Source organism: Tamandua tetradactyla, chromosome 23 (genome assembly GCF_023851605.1).
Source record: "Tamandua tetradactyla isolate mTamTet1 chromosome 23, mTamTet1.pri, whole genome shotgun sequence".
In the NCBI taxonomy this organism is placed as follows: Eukaryota; Metazoa; Chordata; class Mammalia; order Pilosa; family Myrmecophagidae; genus Tamandua; species Tamandua tetradactyla.
Window position 1 is genome coordinate 9,846,886 of NC_135349.1, and position 22,089 is coordinate 9,868,974.

At 49.0% G+C, this 22,089-nt stretch overlaps 1 protein-coding gene across 8 annotated transcripts in view; it reads left to right on the forward strand.

Annotated features, from left to right (window-relative positions):
- Positions 1-22,089, forward strand: part of CUX1 (cut like homeobox 1) — a 361,508-nt gene that overhangs the window by 175,268 nt on the left and 164,151 nt on the right. For all 8 annotated transcript variants that reach the window (XM_077140853.1, XM_077140854.1, XM_077140859.1 and 5 more), the window contains one exon: positions 19,473-19,551. In XM_077140853.1, coding sequence (XP_076996968.1) covers positions 19,473-19,551 — 79 coding nt within the window. The remainder of the gene's footprint in view (positions 1-19,472; positions 19,552-22,089) is intronic.

Sequence of the window (22,089 nt, forward strand, 5' to 3'; positions counted from 1 at the left end):
TGTATCTTGACACAGTGGTTCCACTCCTAGTGTTTATATACCCTGAATTAATTCAAGTAGTTCAGGAATGTTTGAGAAGAGTCAACAAGTGGAAGCTGTCCGTACTAGAAAAATTAAAAATAAATAAATAAATAATGATGTAGCTGGTTGATGGAATATAACAAAGCAGGACAAAGGGGATGAATTTTAGAATGTGTAAAACTAAACTGATATTATTTAGGGATACATACATAATAAAATCATAAAGAAAAGTAAGAAAAGATTCAGCAGGAAGTTCTCAGGGTTTTAGTAGTGCTCCCGCCCATAAGTGTTCATTTTACTCCTTACTCTTCATGGATTATTTTGTGTGAATGCAGTATTTCTTTCAAAATAAGAACCATGCTTACAGGCATTAGCTGCTCTGTAGTTCCTTTTTGCATATCAGGAGCTGACTGTTAGCTTCTCCTTTCTCTTTGCATGTCAGCTGCTACATTTGCATCTTCCGGGCAAATGGCTGCTTCACAAACTCCCATGCGTGGGACACATAGCAAGTCCCAGCGCTATGCTGTGCTTTTCAAGCATACGCTCATCCAGCGTTCACAAATCTGAAGTGCAGCTACTTCTTTTCTCTCCCCGCCCCGGATTACAAAGCTGCATCCATCTGTTCTCTTGCCCTCCCCTTTCTCCACAGCAGGAGGTGTCCCTTCCTTAAATCCTAGTTCCATAGCACCCGCCCCAGAGTCCACCTTCTGCTCTCGCAGGATCCTCGTCCTCTCCTCTCCTGGGTCTTCGGCCTCTGCTGTGGCCAGGCTTGTCCTCAGCAGCTTGCATCCAGGCCCCGCCATGCACACCGCATCGAGAGAGAGCAGGCCTCCAGCTGGGCTCCTCCAAAGGCTGTCTCCGTGGTCTTCAGCCACCCAGCCGCACTGGCCTGCCCTCCTCCCTGCTCAGCAGGCTGCTGGCTCCTTTCTGGGTCTGTTCTCTTCTCTTGACACCCTGTGACATGTCCTCTGGGCTTTCCTTTTGTTTCTCTGCCTATTGATTTTTCGTCTCCTTGAACAGCGCCTCCTCCTCAGGCCACCCTCTGACCGGCCTTGTTCACCATTAGCCCTATGCTGAGAGCTCTCAGGCTGCCCCTCCAGCCCAGGCCTGGGAGCGTGGAGCCCAGGAGAGAAGGCTACCTGAGAGTCCCTCTGAGTTTCCCTACAGGCAGAGCCCCGTCCCCTTCCTCCAGCTTCCACCCTGCTTACATTTCCTCCTTTCCATTCTTTCCCAAAAGCTGGAAGCCTGGGACACCCTCCCCTCTCTCTTACACTGTGTCTCCTCTATCTTGCCTCCAAAGTACATCTGAGGTCTGCCTGGTCCTTTCTGTCCCTACCCTACCCACCCTGCTCTAAGCCACTGCTGGGTGCCACTTAGACCATTAGATTGGTTTCCTAATTGCTCTGTAGTTCTACTCCTTCCCCCTCCCCAGCCCCCCAGCTTTTCTCCATGCAACAGTCAAGACCCGGCAAATCCTTTTTATTTACAACCTTCCAGTGGCTCCCAATGCCCTTGTGGGGTGCCTTGGCCTGGCTGCTGCCACCGTCCCAGCCCCCCAGCCCGGCCTCAGCTCAGTCCTCACGTGAGCCTGGGTGCGTGAGCTCCCACTGCTCAGCCCTGCCCTGCTCCCTGCCTGGCCCTCTCCTGCTCATGCTTTCAGATTCAACTTATGCGTCGGTCCTCAGTGAGTCTCCTCTGACTACCAGTCTAAATTAAAGCCCTCTCACTGCTCCTGGAGCATCTTACACTTTTGCTCAGAGTACTTTTTCTCAATTCATCTGTGTGTTTTGTGCCCACCACTCTCAGTAGGTGGTCTTTGTCTACATCCTCTCCTCTGTACACCCAGGCCCAGTGCTTGACCTCAGTGAGCCCTCAGTTTAGTGGCTACCAAAGCAGTGACAGAGGGAGGCACCATCCTTATTTTATAGATTTACTTGCCTGGAGAGGACACTTAAATCAGCTGGAGACACACAGCTAATCATGGCAGGCCTGAGGCTAGAACCTGGGTCTGCCTGGCCCTTCAGTGTTCTCTGCTGCTGCTTGGGGAGAGGCGCTGCCCACTGCCCCTCCGTGGTTTCTGTCCAACTGCCCCGCTGCAGGTGTGGATCTCTGGTGTGCACCTTCTGTAAGGTGCTTTACTTCCCAGCAGTGAAGTAAACGCTGCTTCCCACCTCCCTCCCCTGCCAACCAGCCCGTCCTGTATCTAAATTCTAAAGCACAGTGCCTTCTCCCATGTGTACGTTACTACCCATAACCTAGCCAGATACTTCGCTACAACCTAGAGAAGTGGAGCCTGGGTTCATCACTGTGGTACCTGCTGTGTGACCCACGTGACAGACCATGAAACAGTGTGAAACTTCCCTTTTTACCTAAGGTCTGCTGTACCCATAACGTACCAACAGTATTCAAAGCTGCAGTCCAGCCATGCAAAATCCCACATTGTCTCTGATGCTGGGTTTTACTCTCAGATCACAACAAAAATTATATCCATTCATTTATTCACTCACTAAAGACTCTTTGAGAACCTGTTCTGCACAGCTGTGGGCCAAATAGGTCCATAGACAGAGCAGCAGACGCAACTGAGAAGCTTCAAGACCTAGATACAAGTCTAATGAAGGAAAAAAGACACTAAATACGAAGAGCGCACTGTTAGAGACAGTGATGGAACCAGATGGGCGGTGGGGTAGAGCTTCAGGAGCAGGGCAGCTTCTTCAGAGAGCATAACCATGGAAGGCCTCTTGGAGGAGGTGATGTTTGCAGTAAGATCTGAGTGATGAGTAGAAACCCGCCGTGCAGAGGGCCAGGGAAACAGTGTCAGGAGAGAAGCAAGTGCCGAGACTCTGAAGGGAGACAGTGCTCGGGGTGTGGGAGAGCCAGGAGGAGCCTGGAGAGACTGAGTGAGTGCACATGGGGGGAAGCCAGCAGGGCCAGGTCATGTGGCGGTCTTGTGGACTGATAGAAAGCTCACTTGAAAGAATCCAGTCCCAAGGAGAAATCTGCATGCAGGGAAAAGCAAGGGCCCTGTGCACATTTGCAGGGCATTTTGACAGCTTTTAATCAAATAATAAATGAAATGGATTAAGTTGGGTACATACACTGTGAATTAGTTAAAAGTGAGTAAGCGTTTCAAGTGTATCCTTTAGCCGTATCTGTTAAGCTGTAGCATATCTAAGTGTCCAGATCTAAAGGCCATTGCTAAATAAAGCCAGCGTGTCCGCATGGTTTATCCAAGGAGCATTTCTCAGAGGGCTAGAGGACCTGAGAGAGGGTCCAGGCACTCAAACTTTTTGTCTGGTTCTCCTCGTCTGCGAAAGGAGTGTGGATGGGTGAGGTATTTGTAAGGCGGCTCATCGTAGCCCTGAAACTCACTGTGACTCAGTTGACTCATACTTGGGTTGACAAGTATCCTCAAGAACAGCAGGAGAAATTTTCTAGCATTCAGATCTGTTAAAAAATGGAATGAGCTGCCATATAAGGTAGTAAGTTTCCCGCTATCAGGAGTGTTCAAGCACGGGCTGGCTGACCATTTCTCAGGGGTATTGCCAGCTCTTATCCTTTCTTCTCCAAGGCCCAACCCAATGCCAGATCCTCCAGGTCATCCCATAATATCCCAGCCAAACAAAATCTTCCCCTCCTGATCTCTGGGCGGGCTTATTTGTCTATCTCTTTTGGTTTTGAGCCTGAAGACATTCTCTCTTCAAATTTTAGTTGTGTTGTTCGGATACAGTTTAACTTGCTCGATACGATGCCTTATGCTTCTGAAATCCACAGGCGGGTGTGCATTCACGTATTCTTCTCCCCCAGTGTCTGCTCTTAACAAGGACTGTACAAGCACCGCGGGCCGGGTGGTGTCAGGAAGCCTTAGACCAGATGATGGCTCCTAAAGCCGGTCCCCTGACCCGCGCTGTCCTGACTGCATGGGAATCACCTGTGTGTGTTTCCAGCAACATGGTTCCCCGGGCTCCCCACGTAAGGTTCTGATGCAGGGAAACAGGTCTGGGCCTGCGAATTGCAGTTCCACCAGGTCCGCATGCATAGCTAGTTTTAGGAACTGCTGGGCTGGATTCCCTCAAAAGGCTCTTTCTGTAGCTGAAGTTCTGTGATTCTGTGCCCGGCATGTAACCCTCCAGCCCCCTAGATTGATGTGTAAAAGGCTCCATGGTTCAGCGTTAAAATATATTTCCAGGCTTCAGGTCCCAAATTCGGCTCCAGCCAAACCAGTATATTTGCTGTCATCCGAACATGGCTTCTGACTTCCTGCCTCTGACCTTTTCCTAAATCCACTTGCCTCCATTATTTTAACCTTCTGCTCTTCCCCACCTGTGGAAACAGTTTCCTCCCTTTAAGATCTGGCTGCAGTTCTGCCTGCTTCATTCACTTTCCTGACCCTCCCAGCTGTGACTTTCCCCCTTCATTCCCTGGGCCTTTCCTGGAATCGGCGCTTCGCACGGGCCTGGGGCTGGTGGGTGCTGCCATGCTGAGCTGGGCTGAGCTGCGCCTCCCCCTGTGCCGAGTCCTCACTGAGCTCTGTGTGCTGGGCTCCCTGCCCTGCAGCCTCGGGGCCCACTGTCCCCTGCATCCCTGACAGGCAGGTACGGAGTGGGCCGGACACCTGAGGACCAGCTGAATGACCAGAGGCTGGAGAGGAATCCCAAGGACCCCACGCGGCCTGCTGTCCTGCCTGACCCCTTTACTGGGGGGTCTTCTTTCCCCCCCAGCCAGTCATCTGCCGGCCCCTGGGCTTTTTCTTATGTGTGGGACTTGAGGTGCTGGCAGGGGTGGTTGTGGTGATAATTGTGGTGATGGCAATGGTGTTTTTTAATTATCTTATAGTTAAATTCAGAGGCCCAATTAATACGGTTTCTTCCTGTAGGTTCACTCCGTGATGGCTCAATTAGGGGAGCAGTAGAACTGTGGTTCAATATTCAGGCCAGCTTCATAATTGAAAACACATTTTCTCCTCCAAAGCTGCAGCTGGTTTGGTTCTGCTCATGCAGAAAAGGATATAACCTTGCATAACATAGGAAATGAACGGTTGAGAGAGAAGCCAAATTCAATTTCAGTCAGATATGTTGAGGCTGAGTCCGTGATCTATGGAAACAGGGAAGGAGAAGTGTGTGGCTATGGAAAGGGGCGCACTCAGCAGTCTATAAATCACGGCCGCCGCCGCCCTGTGCCATCATGCTCGCCCGGCTTCTCCACCGGGGGCTGGAGAGCAGCCAAGCACTCCAGAAGTTAACCTCTTAAAGACCCTGCGCTGCTTTCTGTGGAATAAATGTAATTTTGTGGTCAGAAATAAATGCTTGTGATGTAGCAGGAGCTTTGAAAACAACAGCGAGCCAAAGCTATTACAAATTGCTCCGTGTTGTGGAAGTCAACAGCATACATCAAAATTCCGCATGTATGGCAAATTGATTTGGGCCCAGAGCTCTGCAGCTATTCAATAAAAGTCCTATTAAACCATTGTATGTAATGAACAATCCAGAGCAAATCTAATATTTTCAGTGGGTAATTATTTTTAACATCCTCTCGGCAGCCGTTGGTAGATTTCTCAGAGTTTATAGCACGCACCCACGGGTAGTGAGCTGCCTCAGCTTTCCTTGTGCCCCTGCCAGTGTGCCCACAGTGGGCGCTGTGCTACCTGGGCCCCACTCCCTGAACTCAGAGCACCACCACATGGACTTAACAGCAGCAGGCCAACTGGGGGCTGCCCCTGCCCCTGAGGAAGGGTCTCCCAGGGCCTGGCACATGGCAGTTGCTGGTAAAATGTTTGTCGAATTGAACTAGATTGAGTTGAAATGGAGAAAAGGAAACTCAAAGAGCTCTAGAATAGGTTAACAGAATGATGTTCTACAAAGTTCCACTGAACCTATAGAGACCAGTGAGTCTCTTGTAAGGAAATCAAGATTGCACAGTATGAAGGGACTGAGGCCAGCTCACGAAGGGGCTGGGTGAGTGTACACCTGACACCCTGGGAAGCCCCAGGCCTTGCCCGGCTCACCACCCACGCGGATGGAGGCACCAAATGATCTTGCTGCCAGCTGAGTGGCAAGTCCCCTGACTTTGTTCTTGACTGGGCTGTGATCCTTATCTTGCCGAGTTGTTACTCTTGATGTTAGTCTCCTCTGCTAGACCATAGCTTCTTGAGGACAGGGACCACTCATTCATTCTTTCATTCCATAAGTACTTGTTGAATATCTACTCTATGCCAGGCATTGTGCTAGACCTAGTCTAAGGTGGTGAGTGATTCAACACAGACACTGCTTTCTTGGAGTGTAACAGTTTAGCATCATCTGAGTCCCCAGCATGTGGCATGGTGCAGGGCACATGACAGACCCTCGCTGAAGGATGGATGGATGATGGACAGACAGATGGACAGGTAGATGGTTAGTTGGTTGGTTGGTTGGTTGGTTAGTTGGATGGATGGATGGATGGATGGATGGGGAGGGAGCGAGCAAGCACTAGAACTCCTAGTGTATAAGTCGAAAGCATTCCCTATGGATAAAAATGGCTTCTGTGTCCTGTTTGCTCATGGAATCATATTATACCAGGAGGCAGTTGTGATAGAAAGGCAAGAGCACTGGACCTAAAATCGGGAGGCCTGGTTTTAAAGTCTGACTTGGCCACTGACTTTCACCCTGACCAGATCAGCTGACCTTTTCAGTGCCTGTGTTTCCTCATTTGATAGACATGAGAGTTAGGGGAAGGGAATTGAATAAGATCAGAAGTAAAATCTGCTATAAAAATAGACTGACTCTGGGGTGCATGGGTAGTTCAGTGGTAGAATTCTTGCCTGTCATGCAGAAGACCCAGGTTCGATTCAGCCCATGCACTCCAAAAAAACCAACATTCAGCAAATGGTGCTGCGATCATGGAATATTCACATAGAAAAAAAAAGAAATGTGATCCCTTCCATCCAGCATACCAAAAAAAAAAAAAAATAGACTGAGTCTAATAGGCTTTTTTCAGAAAAAAAGTTATTCAACTTGGAATACATATATGATACACAGTATTTGTAGTATTAATTTGAATGAATACCGTGGAATTTAAGTTATTAGGGTATTTTATTTTCTGCAGAAATCTCTTGCCTTGGATAGACTCAGTCTGGATGTTAATTAGGTTTTAGTAATGTTCCATCAACTTAGTGCAGTGATTCCTTAAATGAAACTGACACCAAGAAGCAGATGGCCAAAAGGAGGACAGTTCGCATGTGTGTGAATCTGGGGAGGAAGTTCTGGGATGCTATTCGATGATTGCTGAGCCCCAGAGAAGTTTATGGGTTGAATGAGGAGTATTCCACATTCCTTGTTTTCTCTAGTCTAGTCCAGACTGTGCCACTGGTCACTTTACTGGTAATGATTTGTGCAGCGTTTTGTGTTGCAGTCTTCCTTCTCAGCTCTGTGCTATGACATTATCACCAACCAAAGTGACCAGCCAGGAAGGGTAGCGGTGCATTGGGGGAGCAGAGTAGGTACCTGTAGGTAAGGTTTCTATCTCCAGCTGCAGGCTCCTGGCTTCCCTTCCCTCACCATCTCTTAGGTCGGCCCAAGGAATCTGTGGCCCCCTCAGGTTTTGTCCCACCAAATGTCACCTCTTGCCCCATCTCAGCACCTCCAGCAAGCTTTCCTAGACTGAAGAGGCCACCCCAGAGTGACGTTCAGGTTCACACATCTGTCTGTCTGCCTGTACAGGTGAGTCTCAGAGTAGCCTGGTGAGGCTGGGGCCCCTTGGTTAGAAAGAGGGAACCCAGCATTGCAACTCGGGTGTTTGGGCTCAGTCCAACACTCATTCCTCTAACTGCTTGTGGAAGGGGGCATGGCCACTGTAATTTCAAAGAAGTCCAGGCTCTGCATCTGCTTCAGCTGCACCCAGATAAGTACCAACTTGCACAGCCTTCTATGTTAACAGCCAGGAAGGGTCACCCCACCAGGCAGGCCAGCAGCCACTGGCCCCTTCCTCACTGGGGGACTGGCCTTGGCCTCTTCTCCCATCTTGGCTTGCCCTTGCTCTAAGCTGCTCTTGGCCTCCTCCACTGGCCCTCTCTTGGGTTATCCCTGAGAACCCAGAGCAGTTAGAACTGGGGCAGGAGTTGGGGAGGGCACTCCTGGAGTCCTCTAACAGGAGAAGACGAACCTGGAGAGCAGGTTCCTCTGAGACATGGCCAACTCAGAGCAACCCTCAGGTCGAAGGACAAGAGGGAAGGGAGCTTCTCTGCCGCCTGGGCTGTGCGCCAGGAGCTTTGCATGCATTCTCTCATTCAGCCTGCACAGTGGCTCCGCCCTGAGGGGTGTTTTGTCACTTCCTTAGAAAGGAACAAATGGGCCTAGAGAGGGCTAGTAACTCCAGGCCGCAGCTGTCAGCCTGAGAGCTGAGACTTGGATTTAGTCATAGACGCCCATGTCTTCCTCCAAAGTCTGCACTGATTCCATAAAATTTGAGAGGTGTCTTGGAATTACTTCAGGAGCAGAAGAGGAGAAGCCTATGAGATGACACTTTGTCTTCCAGTGTGACAGAGAGGAACCTAGCAGGTGAGCTGGTAGGAGCATGGAAGGGAACATTGGCTCCTGAGACTGTGGGAAGGAGGGGTGCTGTCCCTTCCCCCAGCTCCTAATTCATATCCCCGACCCTCCCCAGGCCTGAAACCACAGGTGTCTGGAGAACTGGGGGGAAATCTCCAGACTCTTTGTGGCCTGGAGATGTGGGGCCAGCATCCTTCCAGGGCAAACCTGTCTTGACAAAACCCAGCAGAACAGTACCCTCCTGCAGGCATGAGGAGTTGCTTCTGAGGCCACCATGCCTCAGGGTGCAGGAGCAGACCCGTGGGGCACTGGGCTCGGCACACTGCTCCTTCCCACCTTCCTGCTGTCTCCCAGCTTCTCCGCTGCGTCCTTGTCTGTCCTGGCGGCTCTTCCTGAGAAGGCAGCTTAGCCCTAGGAGGGAAAAGCAGACAGACAAATCATGGATTTTAAAATCAGGTCTGGATTTGAACACTGACATCATCATTTACCTGTGTGACCTTGAATAAGTTGCATCAACTTCTCTGCGTCTCATCTGTGTAATTGAAAATAAACCTACCTTGCAGTGATAAGATACTATATGTGTATACTTAGAGCTCATGATGTAAGAGCATCGCAGAGTATAGGGTAGCTCTAGATATTGTTCATAGAATCCTCTAGATCCTTTGATCTCTTAGATATCAGTGTTCCCCAGCAGTCAGCCCCAGCCTTCTGGGGCTCCCACTGCCCATTTACACTCCCCTAGTAGCCTCATCCGGACCATTTGGCGGCTGATGGGTCAGAATCGCTGTCTCTGGCACAAGTCTCTTGTCCAGTGTCAGGCCTCCCTGGACTCCAGCAGCCTCCTGGAACTCCCGCCAATCTCCGCACTCCTTCTCCGCCACCCCTGCACTATTATCACCACCTGTGCTCACTGACTGGGGGGTGTGATCTGCCTCCCCTCCCCCAGTTGCCCCTTCAGCACTCTGGGAGGCTCCCTGTGAATTCTGTTTCTGCAACCTCACTCATCCTGGCTCCTTCCTTCCCAACTCGGCTTCCTCCCTCTCTTTGCTTCCCTGTCCACATCGCCCCTCCCTGGTCTTCCTGCCTCCTACTGGGTTACCTGCCCACCCAGAGGGATCACTTCACGTCACTTCCTGGTGGACACTCTCAGGAACCCCCAATACCTTTTAGCGCAAATCTTCACCACCACCACTCCCAGCTTAGCCCCAAGGCCCACCCCCCACAACCTGGACCCCGCCTGCCCTTTCAGCCTCTCAGCTCCCCTGCAGCCCCTCTGCTCCACGCCACAGCAGAGCCCTGCGTGTCTGAGCAGGACATTCCATTTTGAAAGTCTCAACATGGCTTTGCCCCCTCTTCCACCGTGAATGAAGCTGATCTTCGTCATCTTTAAAACTCATTTTAAGCTTGCAAGACACAAGATACAGAATAGTATCCATAATGTCCTACCGTTTGTGTTTTAAGAGGAAGAGAATCAGGAAATGTGAGCCCTCCAACGTTGTTCTTTTTCAAAATTTGACTCTTCTGGGCCCCTGGCATCTTCATGTGGATTTTGGGATCAACTTGTCAATTTCTGCAAAGAAGTCAGCTGGAATTTGATAGGGACTGCCTTGAATCTGTAGATCAGTTTGGAGAGTACTGCCATGTTAAGAGTAAGTCTTCCCATCCATGAACACTGGGTGTCTTCCCATTTACTTAGGTCTTTTTAAATTTATTTTCAACAGTGTTTTATAGTTTTCAGAGTACAGGCTTTATTACTTCTTTTGTTAAATTTATTCCTAAGCTTTTTATTCTTTTGCATGTTGTTACAAGTAGGATTATTTTATCAGTTTTATTTTTGGATTATTTATTGCTAGTATATAAAAAGCAGTTGATTTTTGTGTATTGATCATGTATCCTACAACCTGCTGAACACCTTCTTTTTATGCCTTCAATTTTTTTTTGCTATACATGTACATTGACTATTCACAAAAAATAAATAGTGTTGAAATCTGAGCGAGGCACTTCACCCTCTGGGAAGGCTTCCCCCTCCCCTTTCCCGTGATTTACCTGTGAGCACCCCCTTCCATCCTGAGCCCCTTGGGAGAAGCAGCAGGAGTCTCCGGCCCCCGGGAGGATCGCACAGTACCGCCCGGCGCGTCTGAGCCACTCCCTGAAGGATTTTGTTGAATGAGCGGATTAGTGGGTGAGACGGGCAGCCGGTGCCTTCTGCCTCTGAGCAGCTCCGGGAAATCGGGGCCTCCCTGTGGGTTTCTGTCCGATCTGCCCTCCTGTAGCTTCCACCCAAAGGGCACGGAGGGAATGGAAGCAGACAATCCTCCTTCCCACCACAGCCTTCAGTTCCATGTAAGCAGCCAGAATGCCAGATATACATGAAGAGGCTTTGTGAGCTGCCACAGAGTCTCAAAATACCAGCTGCTCTGTTCATCTCCTTCGCTCTTTTTGTTGTATCCTAGCCGCAGACCCCTCTCCGTGGTCCCTATTTCCTCGTGGCCTCACTCATTCTTCATGGCACAGACTTCTGGACATTTCTAGTTTTCATCTTTTAGGAGCTCTTTTTGGGGCTAGTTAAGGAATACTTCACCTCCATTCACTTCTGAAACTGGTGATTTTGTATCAGTACCCAGGCCTCCAGTGCGTGTTTATAACTGAGCGTTATATTGGAATATTGCAACTGGAATATTGCCCACCCTGCACTGAACGTAATGAAGGGGTGTATAGTAAATCTTGTTCACCACTTTGCACTGGGGAGCTCTGTGGATGTGGTTCTGCCTCGTGGAACTCCCTTCTACATGTCAGAATCTGTGAAGGACCATGACCTTGAGTGGCAGAACTGGTGGAGGCAGCAGTTTCTCTTTTTTCCACATTGCTCCAGGAAATTGAGAGAGGGGCTCCCTCCACTCTGGGACCACTCTCCTTTTTCTGCAGAACTCTGTGCCAACTGCAGGGCTAGTACTCGGCCCAAAATAAAGGGAGCGTATACTTAGAGGGGAATTGCTAGCCTCTCTGCTATTTTTATTTTGATTCAGAAAACATGTCCATTCCCTTTACGTGGCCATGTTCAGTTAAAATTAGAATTAGAACTCCAAAGATTTGTCCCATGTACTCATCTGTTTTGGACTGGATCTTGGTGATTCTCAGTTGACTTCTGGTATCTCATGTGACTTCAAATAGTGATTTGCTCTTAAAAAAAATCCTACAACCAGACTGTCAGTGAGACAAAACTTTTCTATCATCTCCCTACAGCTCTTGCTGATCTTCACTGGCCTGCAGAGCACATCGACTTGAAAATAATGGTCTGTGTTTCTTTCTAAATCATTTGCTTGTGAACTCCCAGGGTGTAGGCTAGCGGATTGCTACCAAGGATGCCTGCCAATGCCGCCTTAGAGCCTGAGATGGTGTTTAAGTGTCTCTATCCCCCAGGACGTTAAGCATTTGTGCTTTCTGCCTGGTTGGTGAGCAGAGGAGGGGAGCGAGTGGTGCCGTGGAGAGAGAACGCTGGGTGTGGGTTTATTAGGGAAGCGACTGTTGTTTACTAAGTTTCTCTATATATCAGACTGTGTGGCCAGTTGGTGTGGGAGTTTGTCACATTTAATCATCACAGCAACTCTACAAGCAAGGAGTCACCACACTCGCTGACAGATGAAGAGACCAAGGCTTACATAGGTTGTGACTTGCTCCCAAGTCACCCAATAAGCATGTGGCAGAGCTGGGATTCAAACCCAACTCTGCATTTCCTTCCCAGCCCATATGCTTTCCATAACTGTGTGGCCTTGACGAGCCAGGTCCCAAACCCCCAATGCCATCCTGTCCTTGGGGGAGGTGCTGAGGGGCCTGGTAGATTTCAGCATCTGAGATGCAGAGCTGATTCTATAGTAGCCCCTTCAGTTTTCATCTTTCTAGCAACGAAGGTTTATTCTCCCCACTTTGCAGGTAAAGAAACTGAGGCACAAGGAAGTTAATCCAGTACCCCAGGATAGCATCCCTATTTTAGCGTTAGAACTGGGAATCACACCCTGGTCTTCAGGCCTCTTGACCTTTACAGCACTGCCCTGCCTAGCACCCTGGCATATCGAGGTCAGATGACACCGTGGAAAGATGAGCCTATTTCATTTAAAATTACTGAAGCCTTAATTACTATCAGATCATTTGAAGACCAGTCTTTCGATTTCATTTCTTTTGGGGGACCCCGGACCCTTGTAAAAGTCCCCTGTTGTTGTATCTGTGCTTCTCAGCTTCTGTGCCAAGGCACCCTGTTGTGTGGCACCTGGGGGTTGGAGCAGCTGTCAGTGTACCCAGCAGGCCACTTCTCACTGTGAACCAGTATGCACCCGCCGTGGCATACAGACCACCCAGGCCAGGTTTGGAGTCACCCCTGGACAAGTGGAGGGTCACCACAGTCATCACGCTAGCTGCAGTGGATTCTGCACCAAGCGCCCAGTACAGTGGTGGACACTTGAGAAAAGCCAGTGGAGAAGTCTGAGTCTCCCCATTTTAGAAATGATGGCACCTCGCTAGCATGTGGGAGAGCTGGGTTTGAGTCTGTCACCAGCTCCAAAGCCCCCGCCCTTCTCCTTTGACTCTACTGACCTGCCTCACCCAAGCAGAGGAAGCCTTTCTTGTTCTGACAAGGACAGTTTGCTCTTGCCTGAACTAGAACAGAGCGTGGCTTTTGTAGCTGGGTCTCAGGGCTACCCACTTTTTAGATTAGACTAAACTGTGGTGGAAATTAAAGCTTTCCAGAACTTTTAATTGTAGGAAACTGCCTTCTCCATGCTGACCTTCCAAAGTAATCAGGGTTAAAGAATTTAAGGGTGAGTTTCACAAAATCCCCTGGCCTTCTTTACATGGTGTCTACCTTCATTCACTCAACAGACACTCCCTAAGCCACCTCCTGGTGTCAGGAGCAGTCTGGTTGCTGGGGAGGAAGAGATGAAGTGAAGGGGCTGCTGCCCCAGTGCACAGTAGGCCACAGGGTAGTGGAGAAGAAGTACGAGGACAAGTGGCCAGCTGTTCCTGGGAAGTCGAAGGTGCCACCAAGAAGGTGCCACCTAGACCGACTCATGAAGGGAAGGCTGGACTGCTCCCTTGAGAGAAGGAGGAAAGCACTTCTGGCAAAGGAGCTAATGTGTAAAGGACCCAGAGGCGCTGAGGGCATGGCGTGTTGAGGGCATTAAGGCTTGCCACCAGGAAGCATAGAGTCAGTGAGAATTTGGAAGTTAGCAGGGTAGGCTGTTTATTCTTTATTTTTACTCTGGGCTATCCTCTTAGAGCTGTGGCCCCTCATAAGGCCTGTAATAGTCAGTTTTTACTGGATTTTGCTGTATTAACAAATAATCCCAAATCTCAGTGGCCTGTGACAGCAGAAGTTTCTCTTTTGTCTTATTACTGGCCATGGGTTTCTCTTTTGTCTTAATTCTGGTTATTACTCTACTCCAGTGTCATGTGCCATCTTGCTGGAAGAAGCAGCTCCTACCAGGGACTTGCTGTTCTTGTGGCAAATGAAACAAGCACGGTGGCTGAGCCCTGCAGTGGCCCTTAAATCTTATACTTGCGTGTTGCACATCGCACCATCAGTTACATTCTATTGGCCAAAGAAACTCATATGGCCAGTGGACATCAGCAGAGTATGCTTACCCCACCCAGTAGGTGCTGTTGTACCACAAGTCGGGTGGCAATGGGGTAACCCTCTCACGGGGGGGTAGACCGTGACTGGGGACAACAGCACAATATGCCAGATGACCCCTGAAACCCCACATGCAGCTGTGCTGGCGCCCAGATGGGAGGGCACCTTCTCACCCCTGCCAAAATCAGGGCTCCCAGCTGATTTCCACGAACTTATTCTCCAAACCTGGACTTTTGAGTTTTTATGCCACACTAAGCAAATATTGATACTTTGAAATTTAGAATAAAACACTTACATATGGAAACTTCTCTTTAAATATAATACTAATATTATTACAGAAAAACCAAACTCAGCATTATAAAAGTGATGTTGCTGAAAAGACAGGTGTCGAGTCCAGGAAACATGTAGGGGCTTTTGTATGGTGAGGACCGGCTCACCGCAGCAAGCTGAGCCAAGCGAGCCCTCTTAGCTGTGCTGTCTCCAGTCCGCCATCCTGCCGCAGAATGCTTATTAAACCAAGAGCTCTTTACATTTAGCAATTTTTATAAAGATTTAAAAAGGATCCCTTTTGTATTTGCTAGCTTCTGCAGATAAAACAGTTGATCAATTTAGGTGAATTTACAACCACACATTAAAATTTATCACATACCTATTATGTACTAGTCATGGGGTAGGGGGGTGGAAGCAGCTGGGAGCAAAACGCATTTTGGCTTTCAAGGAATTCAGGATTCTGGGAGAGGCTTATCTGTAGTAGAGCAACTTCAGGAAAATCCCAGTGGGGTGGTGGGAGTGGCTCTCACCTGGGAGGTGGTTCTGGGTTCAGCCTCAAGCATCAGAGGAACATTCCAGCGAGGCGCCTTCCAGACCAAGGGGAAATTGCTCCTGCGTTCAGGGAACAGGGAGTGAACGGGCGTGGCAGGAGGTAAGCTTGAAAAAGTAGGCAGGTCCCAGACTGGGGGCTGCCTCAGGGAAGGACAGGTTTCACCTTAGGGAAGGGCCAGAGTGGCCATCAGACCTTCCATAAACCTGCCCTGTTCTGCCCTTAGAAGCAGCAGCTCTGTCCTCTCAAATGCCTTCAAATGGTTTTCAGGAGGTGGGAATGGTGGGCAGACTCTATGCCTCAGGTCAGCATTTGCACACTAACAAGCCTAACAAGGATCCTCATCTCAATAGTCTGTGCCACCCAGGAGACCTTACCCCAAGCCTCTTCTCATCCACAAATTTCTTCCCCTTAGAAGGGGCTGCCGTGCTATGCCATGGCTTGCCATCTTAGAATCAGCACCTGAGCTGCTGCGGCAGGCAGGCCTGGGTGGGCAGAGGTCAGGAAGATGAGTGTCACTACCTCCTCCCTCCCACGCTTACAGAAAGCTTAGGGGAGCGGGCAGGAGGGCACCACTTCCTGGTTTGGCGGCTGCGTGTAACTGATGTGTGTCCGAGGGCGCCTGGAGGAAAGCTCCTGCTCATGACGAAATCACTCCATGCAGACTTCCCTGCGCCTGTCCTGAACTCTAGCCCAGCCCTCTGAGGTGGGTGCTGTCTCCCATCGTGCAGATAAGGTGGAGCTGCCATTCAAACCCGGGCAGCCTGGCTCCAGGGGCTGGGTCCTGGTCCACAATCTGCCCTCAAGCCTCCCTGCACTGCCAGCTGGAGGGAGCCCAGCACAAGCATTCTGGAGGATGTGTGGCTTGCACTGGCTCTTGAGCTGTGGGTAGGTCTCCAGTACACAGAGATGCCAGCAAAGGGCAGTCCAAGTAGGTGAGAGCAGACAGGCAGGGAAGTCCCAGCTGCAGTGAGGAGCTCAGGAATGTCGGCAGCAGAGGAAAAGCCCACAGAAGAAAAGGAGACTAGCCAGGCAGGGAAGAGGAAAGACCAAAACTCAAATACCGAGGCCTGTTCCCGAGCTAGAGCAGTGGGCAAGGGGAGGAGTCAAAAGAGTGAACTTGCAAAGATAGTATCAAGGTTTTCAGCACTAACAAATTCTTCCAAATGGGTTTGAGAATCTTAGGGGATGGGTGTGGGCAGAGGTGGTGGTCAGTCGGGGAAGAACCTTAGCAAGTAAACTCATCACCTCTTTTTTTTTTTTGAACTTTTTTTTATTAATTAAAAAAAATCAACAAACAAAACATTTAGAAATCATTCCATTCTACATATACAATCAGTAATTCTTAATATCATCACATAGTTGCATATTCATCATTTCTTAGTACATTTGCATCGATTTAGAAAAAGAAATAAAAAGACAACAGAAAAAGAAATAAAATGATAATAGAGAAAAAAAAACTATACGTACCATACCCCTTACCCCTCGCTTTCATTTACCACTATTTCAACCTGAATTTATTTTAACATTTGTTCCCCCTGTTATTTATTTTTATTCCATATGCTCTACTCTTCTGTTGATATAGTAGCTAAAAGGAGCATCAGACATAAGGTTTTCACATTCACAGAGTCTCATTGTCATCACCTCTTTTAAGGCCCCTCAAAGTCCAGTAGCATAATGAATTAATGCAACTCCTTGCCTTACCTTGTCCTTCCAGGACTGGGCTCAGACTCTCCTGCATCTGTGAGAACGCAGTGGGAAGAGAGCTCAGAACCGTGGGTCCCAGGCTGTTGGGTAGGTTATGACCCCCAGCCCAGCACCCAGACCACCCCGACAGGAAGGGGAACCCAACCACCACAGAGGCAGCCCCCCTTCTACCCCCCGTCGGAACACCCAGGGGCCAGGGGCCCTCCTCAGGCACAGGAGCCTCTGTGCAGCTGTCGAGAGGCTTGGAGGTCCGCTGGGCGTCTGTCCTGCTTTTGGACAGACTCAGCCCCACGGCCGTGCCGCTCTCAGGAGGGGCTGGAAAGTCTGAGCGCACGGGGGGCGCCCCAGACACCCGTTCCCGCTCAGCACGCCCGTGTGGACGCTGGGTGTGTGTAGCCGAGACAGTAGTATTAAGACGTTTTCCACAATTGATCACAGCTATAGTAAAAGATTTGTGTGTTAAAATTTTACATATGCTTCAATTTCAACTATATATACATAGGCAACTTTGCCGAGCTATAGTCCACATACCATATAATCATCCACCCATTTAAAATGTATAGTTTATTGGCCTTTAGTATATTCAGAGTTTTGCAACTATCACAATTAATTTTAAAGAACTTTCAAAAAAATTTTAAAGCACTTTCATTCCCCCAAAAAGAAACCCCTCACACCTTATCTGTCGCACCCCCAACCCCCGCTTTCTCTTTCTCTAAAGATTTGCCTATTATGCACATTTCATTTAACTGTATATATATTTTTTTAATTTGAAAAAAAAAAAAGCAATGGAAAGGAAATTCAGACCAGAGTATAACTTTCACCAGAGTCAGAGAAATAAAATTTTCTTCTTTATGTTTCTGATATTTTTTCTAATTGTACAATGAAGATGAATTACTAATAATCAGAAAAACTTATTATTTTATTTTATATGTAGAGAATTGTCTTGTATTTAAGTAGGCCTTGTAGGTTATTCTGAGAACCTCTCCAATACCTAAATCACAACTTATTTTATGGGGGGAAAATGTGTCTGACTTCCCAACAGCTGACTTCAAATAAGAATTTGGGGACACAACCTGTGAGAAGCCGGAGATGCTTGTACTGTGCTGGTTTTCCGTGCACTGAAATTTCTAAGACGTGGCCCCCCCTAGCCCTTGTCTTCTGCTCCTTAGGGTCTTCCCATCCTGGCTGTGGTGAGGTGAGTTTGCCCAGCCTTTAGCAAATTGTTGGTTGGCTCAGCGCAAGAGGCCCTGTAATTAAACCACATCCTTTTGCCTCTTTAATAACATTGTAGACAGAGAGTATAATTCTAGAAGGGGACAGAAGGAATATATAATTTAGTGTCCTTTTCCTGAGCCAATATGAAGTTCATACATGTAAAATCTTGCATGCTTCAGGTGTAAAAAGTGATCTGTTGTCTCAGCAATTGTGTTATGTGAGCTAAATAATGTAATGAGTCTCTCCAACAATTGGAGGTTCCTGGGACGTGGCCTGCCTTCTTGGGAGTTTCACACGTCGCCTTTCTTTGATGAATAGACTTCTACATTGGGGGAAAACTAGTTCAGCTAGGGTGGTTCACAAGACAAACCTATCCTGGCCGCTGTCACAGAAACTTGCCCATTGCCTAAGCCACGAACCTGGGCACTGGCTTGCCTTGCCTTGTTCCTTTGTGCCTCGCTTCAACTCAGTGCCACCTTTGTCTCCCTGATTGGCCTCTTCTTCTCTAGCCCCATGGCCACTGCCCTAGCCGAAGCCCCCCCATTTCTCACCGGGATGAAGACAACCTCTGAGTCATCTCCCTTCATCCTGCCCCCTCCCATCTGCCTGCTCTCTGTGGCTCTCATTTGCCCAGGTGATGACGGCCACCCTCCTGCACGTGGCATCTATGGCCCCTCGTGATCTGCCCCCGCTCCCTTGCCAGTCTCATCACCCACAGCTCCTTGATAGGCACGCGTGTTCCCACCACAGCCTGCACCTTGCTGACCCCCATGGTCCCAGATTGTTGCAGTTCCCTCCATGGGTTCTTACTCCAGACTTCATGGAGAGAACTCATGAGGACTGTGTCCTAAAATACAAGTACACGGCAGTGGGTGTGTCCAGGAAAAGGGCCCTTGGTCTTCATAAAATTCCTGAAGAGGATCTCTGGTCCCCCCACATCTAAGAGCTTTGCTCTGGGCATTCAAACACATTCTCCACCTTTGATGCAGTGCCCCACCTTTCCACCCTGGGGAACTGCTTTGGAACCTCTGCTCAAATGTCACCTGCGCCCCTGCTTATTGGCTCTTTCTTGGAGTTCCCCTGGCACTGTTCACCTGCCACTTTTCTGGCTGTGCTTTAATTCCGTATGTGCTGAGTCCCCTACTGGGGAAAGCCCCTGGGATAGGAGCACGCTCACTCCTCCCTGCCCCTGCTCCCACACCACATCTGCCTGTGGGTAACTCACAGCCTGTACTTGCTCAAGAAGGAAAGAGACAAGGAAGGGCCCAGATCGTTTTTCACCATGGGGTGATGACACCCGTGGCTCTTCCTCAGTGTTGTGAAGGGCTCAGGAATCCCGAAGTGCTGCCCCTGCCTCCGTTTCCACCATGAGTGGACCCATGTGAGCTGTCTCCCTCTTATTTGTCTGCAGGCGTTCTAAGAGGTCAAAGGCCCAGTGGTGTAGCATCTACACAGAGAAATCAGACTTGCATTTACTGCAGGAATTCACTTGATGTGTAATGATTTTTAAATTGCTGCTTGACAAATGTTGAGCTCTTTGTTTTTCTTTTCTTTCATTCACTTTCAGATTGATGCACTGAGTAAAAGAAGCAAAGAAGCCGAGGCAGCCTTCTTGAATGTCTACAAGAGATTGATTGATGTTCCAGGTAAGCTCGTGTGCTGAGATCCCACCAGCGGGGACGTGTGTCTGCTGAATTGGTGGGTTTGAGGCTCATTCTTCTCAGCTTTCCTAAGGGAATTATGCTGTCTGTGGCAACTTTCCAGGAAACCAGGGAGTTCTGGGAACTCGAAATCTCCAAAATCCAGACTTGTGATAGGTCTGGAAATTAGATACATATGTTAAAGTCATGTCTTAATCTCTAGTGATGTCTTTATAAATGCGGAAACCCGAAAACAGAGGTCAGGGTATGGCCTTTACATTTGGGGTCAAAGGCTGCACGTGTTACAGGGAAGGAACAGAACAGAGGTGGGCAAACCATGCCAACATCACGGGTGTTTGGGATTCTGAGCTGACAGGTTCTCTGTTCAGGAACGGCCTTAATAGAGCAACCTGGAGCACAGCTGAGACTAGTGCAGTCCTTCCCCTCCCAGGCCATCCAGGGAATTAGCTGACCTCTGGCCAGATCTTTCACTTCAGGGTTGTAGCCAAAAGGCAACTGGTAGCCCCTTCAGCTACAACTATGTGGGTTGTTTCCTGTTTTAAAAGAACAAAAGAGTTTAAGATTTCAATAATGCTTGTTAGGCATGCTCAGAAAAGATGGCATCCGTTCCTTATTTAGAAAGGCAAGACAGAGTTAGAGCACTTGAGCCCACTGATCCTGCTGGGCCTCTGTTTCTGGGTGGTCCAGAATCTTGGGGAGGTGATGGATTTGACCACGTGAGTCACAGCTCAGTCCTGGAGAGGCTCAGATGAGAAAATTAGGAGAGCGACTTGAACATCACATTAAGGCGACCAGCTCATCACCTCTCTCCCTTCCCCACCCACTGGCGTCGTGTGCGTGCCCTTGGGAGTCATGTTCTGAACATCGTTGATGGTCTTAGCACTAGTCGAACAAAGCAAAACAGAAGCAGGTCTCCTCTGTACCTGTGTTCTACTCGTGCTCGAATCCAGCTCCACGGTGGGCTTTGCTGTTCTCTCTGGAACTAGGGTTAGTAGAAGCTGCTCCCTGCAAGAGGCAGCTGGAGCCGCGTTAGACGTGGAGCAGGCGGATACACATTCTCCTGCCAGGGCCTTGCTGGGAAGTCTCGGTTCCATTGCTTTTCCTGTCTGGACCTCAATTTTCTTGTCTATGAAATGGAAGGGGGTAGAAACGCCTAGTGGTGGAGAATGGTTTTCTTTCCGTTGTGACACCGTGTGGTTTGTGATCTGGCATCTTCTGTTGACAGTCTGCCCCTTCCCCTCCTCTCCACGCCCTCGTTCTGGGGTGAAGTCCACGGGGATGTTAAGCCTCAGGCTCCGCTCAGAGGTCAGGATGGCGCTGGCACTCACCTTTGCTGCCAGCGCAGCTCTCCGAGATGACTGGCCTGAGGCCTTCTGTGTCTTTTGCTGTCCTGGGAGCTTATCCAGCTCTTAGCTGCCTTTTGATTGTCTGTGAGAGTTTGTATCTGGCTGGGGCTTCCCTGACGACTAGGGCCGAGGCTCCCCAGGAAGCTCTTTCACTTCAGTCGGTCCTTCGCTGCCAGGCTGCGCTTTGTGTTCCTCAAGTTTCTGGCACCTCTGGAGGGCTACCCATGCATTTTCTTGTGTGCACAGTAGTGACTGCATTTTCCCTCTGAACTATGTCATGTCCGCACTGCCTCGGGGATAAGGAATTGGCAGGAAGAGAAGAACGTGGGCTTTGAGAAAGACTGCTTCATTCTTTAAGGATTTTGTTTGTGCATCCTGCTCAGGAAGGTTCTCGTCCATCGCGGGCCACAGATGCTCCTGCCACTACCGGTCCCCAGGCGGGAATCCGGGAAAGGAGCGTTCTCCCACTGACAGCTCGCACTTGGTGACACATGGCAAGGGGACTGGCTTCTTGTCTTTGTCATACACCCAAGGAGCCCTGGCTGCTCTTTTTCTAAATAACTTACACCTTTTCAACTAAGAAATGAAGTTCGTACCTGTATCTTCTTCTGGTGAAGTTGCCAAATTTGACAGCCAGTTTACAAAGTCATTGGGTTTCTTTTTCTGCAGTTCTTTTCTTCTTAGTTTCCCACAGAAAAAGAGGAGACCTTTTTTATATTTCTATCAACATTGATTAGGACATGAATATACCTTTTATTCTGCTTTTTTCAATTAATATTATAGTATAAACATTTTCCTATATTGGCGATATCCTTTATATTGATCATTTTGGGGCTGGAGAATTGACGTTTGCACCTTAAATTTATGAAGTGAATGTTTGCTGCTTCCTAGAACAATAGAAGTCAATCAGAATACCTCTGATTATATAGCCCATTTTTTCCTGCCCTCCAGATATTTATTTCTCTGTTACAAATTTAAATACTGTCACCTGGCAGATCTATCGAGTGATTTGAAAAGCAGGAATGGAGCTCAGTGCACTCTACCTGCGTTTTGCAGTCTGACTGTTGCTCAGATGAAGTAATCCTGCGGCTGAGGCTTCCAGGAAGGGCTCCGGTCAATAGCCGTGCTCTTACCGACAGCCACACCTTTGGGGGGCCCGGGGCCTCGACTGTCTGTG